Source organism: Triticum aestivum, chromosome 5B, assembly GCF_018294505.1.
Source record: "Triticum aestivum cultivar Chinese Spring chromosome 5B, IWGSC CS RefSeq v2.1, whole genome shotgun sequence".
Taxonomy (NCBI): Eukaryota; Viridiplantae; Streptophyta; class Magnoliopsida; order Poales; family Poaceae; genus Triticum; species Triticum aestivum.
Genome location: NC_057807.1, coordinates 507,734,059 through 507,741,015, shown reverse-complemented (window position 1 = coordinate 507,741,015; position 6,957 = coordinate 507,734,059). Strand labels below are relative to the sequence as shown.

The following is a 6,957-nucleotide window of genomic DNA, read 5'->3' as shown; positions in this document are numbered from 1 at the left end:
CACGGCGCAAAATGAGCCTCGACGCCCAAGAACATCTCGCAAAGGGCCACGAAGCCCGCGATGTGTAGAATGGAGGCAGGTGTAAGGTGGTGCAGCTGGAGGCCGTAGAACTCCAGGAGCCCCCGGAGAAACGGATGTATTGGAAATCCGAGTCCTCTTATTAGATAAGGGACAAAGCATACCCGCTCTCCTTTGGAGGGATTGGGGACGCTCTCCGCCTGTTTTCTGCCCTTGTAGGTGGCGAGTCTGGCTCGAACCGGAACCATGAAGGCTGGGGGAAGAAATCCCTCGGTTTGGAGCGCCACTAGCTCACTGTGCGGGATTGAGCATCTCTCACAATCTCCAGGCTGAGGGCTGGGAGCGCGAGAGGAGGAGCCGCGTCGACTGTCCATGGTGGAATGGATTTTTGTCAGAGGTGCACCGATGAATACTCGCGGAAGGAAGATGGTATGATTCGGATCTAGATCCTCGTCTCTTTTTATAGGCGGCTCATTTGCGCAGCTAGGGGGGGAATGTAAAAATACCCTGGCTTTTCGCATTCGTTCGACACGTGGAAAATGGCCTTTATTGGGCATGGAAGCCAAGGAGCGCAACATTTATCAGAAGTCGGACACTATTCTACAAGTATATGAAGCTGGAGAAGAACCCGCCTTGCAATGCCGAAGACAATCTGCGCGCCGGACTCGTCGTCATCGAAGCCTGGTTCGGGGGCTACTGAGGGAGTCCCGGATTAGGGGGTGTCCGGATGGCCGGACTATGACCTTTGGCCGGACTCCCGGACTATGAAGATACAAGATTGAAGACTCCGTCCCGTGTCCGGATAGGGACTTTCCTTGGCGTGGAAGGCAAGCTTGGCGATACGATATGAAGATCTCCTCCCATTGTAACCGACTCTGTGTAACCCTAGCCCTCTCCGGTGTCTATATAAACCGGAGAGTTTTAGTCCGTAGGACGAACAACAATCATACCATAGGCTAGCTTTTAGGGTTTAGCCTCTCTGATCTCGTGGTAGATCAACTCTTGTAATACCCATACCATCAATATTAATCAAGCAGGAGTAGGGTTTTACCTCCACCGAGAGGGCCCGAACCTGGGTAAAAACATTGTGTCCCTTGTCTCCTGTTACCATCCGCCTAGACGCACAGTTCGGGACCCCCTACCCGAGATCCGCCGGTTTTGACACCGACACCCGTGTTCTTCGTGCTCTTCGAGGGATCCCACTCCAAACGTGAAAGATCGGCCTACACCGGGTTTGCCCCGTATCAACTATGCTTCTTGGAAAGGCAAAAAAATTATGCTTCCATTAAAAACACGGAGTTAGAGATTTGTTTCCATGCTTCTAGGGGACAAAAATTGTGCTTTCACACTGCGTAAATTTGCTTCTGTAAAAAGCATGGTTGTGCCGAGGGGTCTGTTTCCACAAGAAGCATAGATTAGCTGGGAGTACAGGTTTGCTTCTGCGAGAAGCACAACTGTGATTCTTTAAAAAAAGGGAGGACCGCAGCCATGCCTCCGACTCCGGTTACTTTCTCCATTTTTGCCGTCATTCGTCTGTTTTTGTTGCCATTTTCTTTGTTTTGGTTTTTTACAATTTTTGTATTGTTTTTTGGTTGTTTTTTCTTGAAAGAGAAAGTTTGTCGAAACCTATTAGCATGGAATCAACGGTGATAATGGTTCAGTATTTTGACGTACCGTTTAAGAGATAAAATGTTTTGAATAAATGAATCTAGTAAAAGGGAATACTCTCGGTTTACTACAAGTGACGCACAATCAGTTCACCATTTGTCGGTGCATGAGAAGATGAGAGTGACTTTTACAAGGGGTAAACCTTCACTAATGATTTCACCCAGAAAAGCTGCTCAAACCAACATGGGCCTTTTCCGACCAGAGCCAACGTCCTGCCTTGCCTCCGCACGACCTGCCACGCTGTGTTGGCTTGACATAGGCTTGATCACAGGAAAGTATGTGGTGCACCAGTGCTTGTGGTGCTACCAGTGCACCGGACGCCCGTAGCGTGTTCAAAAAATATGAGAAAAGTTTAGCACATTCACACAACACCGGTTTATATTGTCTTAAAATTTCCACTCACATTTGAAAAAATTGCGCGAGGTATAAAAATCACAAAATCAGCATTGAATAGTAAACAACATAAGTTGGGCTATAAATTGGCCCATTATCCCATTGATGCTAAATTTGTCAATTTTGTATCTCGTCCAATGTTTTAAATTTTGATTTAAATTTTTGCGACAACATAGACCAATGTTATGTCAATGTGCTATAATGTTTTAGATTTCTTGAAACACCTTTAACACGCAACAGCATTCGATGCACCGGTAGTCCTGAACCAATAGCACCACAAGCACCGGTGCACCAGATACTTTCCCGCCTGGTCGCTCCCCAAAGCTGTTCGTAGATTGCACGCCCAAGGAGGTCCTATGCCACACTCTCTGCGTCCAATACTGACATCTACCCACAGGGAAGCCAAATTTGGGCGAGCCCATTTACTGCAGACTGTAGCAACAGGTCATTGTAGCGGTTCGGCTCACTTACTATAGCAGCAGGTCTTTTCAAAGTAACATGGCATTTCTTCATACTAATTTTTTCAAAAGAATTAGAACATTTGTTTTGTAAACAGGAACAAGTTTGAGAACATGAATATTTTTTAATTTCCTCGAACATTTTACAAAAATGCGAACAATTCATGAAATATGAATATTTTTTTGAAATTCTGAATATTATTTGGTAAAACAGGCATTTTTGAAATTCTAAACATTTTAAGAAAGCGGTGACATTTTTTAAATTACCAAACTTTTTTGAAGAAGGGAAGAAGTTTTGAAGACAAGAATTTTTTTTTTAAATCCAAATATGTTTTGTGTTTCCCCACATTTAAAAAATCAAACATTTGAAAGTTCTGAATGTTTTTTATAAAAGAAAGAAAAATCACCAGAAAAATAAATATAGAAAACGGAGACAGAACCTTCTATAAGGTTGCGTAATCCGCTAAAGCCAAACAGGAACCTTCTGGAAAGTTTGTAAAATCGAATTCAAGCACCACGAGCGCTCGCCTCGCTTGTCTGTTTGATGAAAGGGCAGCTATTTGACGCGGAATGCGTGAAATAAGTTTTGGATTTTTTTTTTGTTGCCTCGTGCCTCGGCCTCGGCCTCCACCGCCTGCGCTTTGCGAGCCATCTGCACAGCTTGGGCGGCCCTACTGCGACGCGACACGCAAAAGCCGGCACGTCCGCGAAGTAGGTTGTCGCCACCAAGGACACTATCACACTATCCGATCGATCTGTCAGACTCGAACTCTGAAAGGCTGTCGACGAGATTTGTTCCCTTTTTTTTCCTTGCGTAATAACAAGCCAACGTGACCGCTTCCGAACTTCCGCGGACAGGACCATCTTATCCTGCCGAGAACCTCCACAACTCGCCGATCGATCGCTTCAACCGTTTGCGATCGCGACGAATTTATTGGCACGATGGCCAGATCTCACCGTTTCTTCCTCCTGTAGATCAACGATTTGTGATCTCAAAGCCTTGCAACCATATCTCATGCTTGTCCAAAAAAAAAACTGAGGTGTACGTCGATTCATCAAGGACAAACAATCACATTTCTTTAAAAAAAAGGACAAACAATCACGCACGACATGGGATTCGCCGACATGGCTACATTTTTTAGGCATGATTGCGATATTCCTGCCCATGTGCTAAATCAACATAGTCTAGTCAACGGCAAGCCTGTTGAAACATAAGACAGCTGGTGGACCGGACGTGGGCGTTCGTCACCTCGTCCGTGCAACGCGTGTCCTGCAGGCTTAACTCGCATTCTCTCATGCGGTTTTGCGACTAAACCCTTGTTGCAGTAATGCCCATCGCAACAACTCGTATGTTGCATGATTTGGATCCCTCACCTTCCATGTTTCTTCCAAGCTCCCGTTCTACACGGTGTTCTACCTCTAAGTTGTGAAACATCATTCATATTGCGAAAGTCCTTCCGCAACATCATCTATGCTACAAAGAAGTAAAGAACGAAAAAAAATACGCAGCACAACCTCTATTAAATGTTTCTACAACATGAGCTCTGTTACAAACGGTTTTGCAACACTGACTTTGTTGCAATAATAAGGATGGGGCTAGGGCGTTGGATGGACCTCTAACGGGTGATGAGGTGGTGGATCTTTCCAGATCATCCACCGGTAGACGCGTAGCGCTGCCCATAAGGATACCATAAGGATAGTGTATAGTACGACACTTGTTATGCGAACCAACCTGTGGTTGGATGGTTAGAGGGACAGTGGTATCCCCAACTCACTATGGTTCAAGTCCTAGTGCTCGCATTATTTTTGGATTTATTTCAAAATTTCCGGCGACGCGCTTTCAGTGGGAGGAGACGTTCTCGTCGACGACGAGGCGCCTACAGTGACTTCGTAAATTTTAAGATGACATGCCGGTTCAGTCTCTCGGAGGTGCTCATAGGGATAGGGTGTGTGTGTTCATAAGAGTGAGTGTATATACGTATGTATGAACGCTTGCTTGTGTACTGATGTTAAAATAAAAAATACGACACTTGTTATTATAGAACAGAGGGAGGGAGTACCAGGAAAACACGACGGACCAAACGCGCCGCGGGGGCGGGGGGGGATGGGGGCAAAGTGCGCGTTCACTTCAAGCTAGCTGCTGGTAACATTCATTCAGAACGCATACTTGTAAGGGTTGATCGGCCGTTTGTGGGGCATACATTTCAAAGCGTAATCAAGCAGTAATCTGGAGATAATTGTGGCATCCACAGGGAACAACATGATCAAACCTGAAATGTAGTACTGTCTCTTTATCTTATCCCTGCACTGTCGTCCCTTTATTCTTGCACAAACACACAAGAGTGACGATTAACACCAGATTACTTGCCATTCACACACGCGCAACCAAGTTAAGGAGCTAGTGGCGTTTGCCAAGGGAGGAGCACGCAAGGCGATGCGTGGAGGATGGCCGGAGCTCAAGCCCAGTTCTTGATGTAGCTGCTGTAGTGGTCCTGGACGTTCACCACGTCGTAGTACCTGTCCCAGAGCATGACGCCGCCGTAGTTGGCCGCCTTCTGCACGATCGGCATCGTGATCCCCCACAGCGCCTTGGGGTGCAGGTAGCAGCTGGCGTTCTCCGACGCCGTGAGGCCGAGGTGGATCTTGCTGCCCGGGTACGCCGCCGTCCACCTGCCCCACGCGTCCTCGATGAACGCCGTGCAGTCCGGGTAGTCGTAGAACCTGACGTGGATGCGCTCGAAGACCCCCGTCGAGAGCGCCGGCGCCGCGAGCCGGTCCGGGAACGCGTAGCGTGGGGTCGCCGTCAGCCGCGGCGCCTTCCCCCCGCGGGCCTTGCGCCTGGCCAGCTCCCTGGCCAGCGCGTCGTAGTGCTCCGCCGGCCGGCCGCGCTCCAGGAAGAGGTCGACGCCGTCGAGCCGCGTGCGGCCGAACGGGCGGCGCACGCCCCTGCGTCTGCCGCCGAGGTAGGAGAACCAGAGGTGGTCGGCGAGGTCGAGCGCGGATCGGTTGGTCGGGAGCGCGTAGTCGCCGCCGAAGCCGCCGATCGAGAGGGAAACGGTGATGCCCATGGACTGGCAGTGCCTGATGTCGTCCCCGATGCCGGCGAGCGGGTGGCCGGAGAGGTCGAGGCGGTACTTGCCGTGGCCGTAGACGTTGAGGAAGGACATGATGACCGCGGTGTAGAGGCCGGTGTCGCAGGCTTCCCTGAGAGAGCCCTCGTCCTTGTTCCGGCCCCAGAAGACGGTGAGCTGGCCGGTCTTCCCCGTGGCGGCGGCCGGAGCGGGGAGGAGGCCGTGAACGGAGAGAACCGCGGCGATGACCAGGAGGGAGGCCGGGCTCCGGCGTGCCAGCGCCATTTCCGATTACCACCTACTCTGAAGATCGAATTAGCTAGCTAGAATGTGTTCCATATATAAATAGGAAGATGGATTATTGATCACGGTGCGAGTCGAGATGTGGGAGTGCAGCTAGGTGGCTTTCGATATCTCGCCCTGTGTAGCGGCCATAGGTGGCTAACTTAGCTGGGCTCACTTAGCTGGCTTGCCGGCGTTCATGGGGAAATTGTTCCACATATGGGAAGCGCACTCAGCTTGATCGAGCTAGGAATAGTAGGATAACAATAACGTGACTAAGCGGAGCTGAAAAGCACATCGAGGAGGTTACGAGATGAGAAACGGAGCACCGCTGCGGCAATCCGGAATAAATGCATGTCGACGAGTGAGACCGACGAGACGACGAGAACAGGCCAACAAGGCAACGTGGTGAAGGTCCACGCATCAATGCCGTTCGTTTCCCACTCACTCAAAGAACACTTGAGCATGTATAGCTTTTCTGCGTTTTGCTTTACTAAACAGTACTGGATGTCTCTTAAAATTAACGCAGCACCTAAGGATCAACGGAAACGCTGGAGAGAAAAAAATGGTAACGCTGAAAATCTGATGTCAGATTTTTAGACATGACAAATCTGATGTTTTTCATGGCAATTTATATTGACGTAATGATGGCAAATTTAGTTTGTAAGTACGCCAATTTCCTGTCCAAAAGATGAACTGAGCAGATTTGCTATGCTCGTCAACTAAACTTGTTGTCCTCAATTAATATAATTCGCCATGAAAAATATTCGATTTGCCATGCCTAAAAATCTGACATTTGCTGAATATTCGCGTCCAAGATCAATTGCCTGACATTTTTATTTGCTTTAGTCAGTTTTTCCCAAAACTGCTGGAAGCAAGGGCACCATTTGTGGGTAGTTATCAAAAATAAAATCAGTTAAGGTTATTATTTTGCGAGTAATCATTTAAGGCTAATTAAGTGTGATTTGCTATGAACTGCTTCCTAATTTGATTTTTCATTTTTTTAAGAATTTAATGTTGGATGTTAAGGAAACTATAAAACTCTATAATAGCTTTCTCACCGTATA

The 6,957-nt window shown here is 48.2% G+C and overlaps 1 protein-coding gene across 1 annotated transcript; it reads right to left on the bottom strand.

Annotated features, from left to right (window-relative positions):
- Window positions 1–4,803: 4,803 nt before the first annotated feature.
- On the bottom strand, window positions 4,804–6,207 carry LOC123116639 (xylanase inhibitor protein 1-like). Its single transcript, XM_044537576.1, has one exon. It carries the CDS (start codon window positions 5,891–5,893, stop codon window positions 4,994–4,996), a length of 900 nt encoding a protein of 299 aa, XP_044393511.1. The 5' UTR covers window positions 5,894–6,207; the 3' UTR covers window positions 4,804–4,993.
- Between the last annotated feature and the right edge of the window lie 750 nt (window positions 6,208–6,957).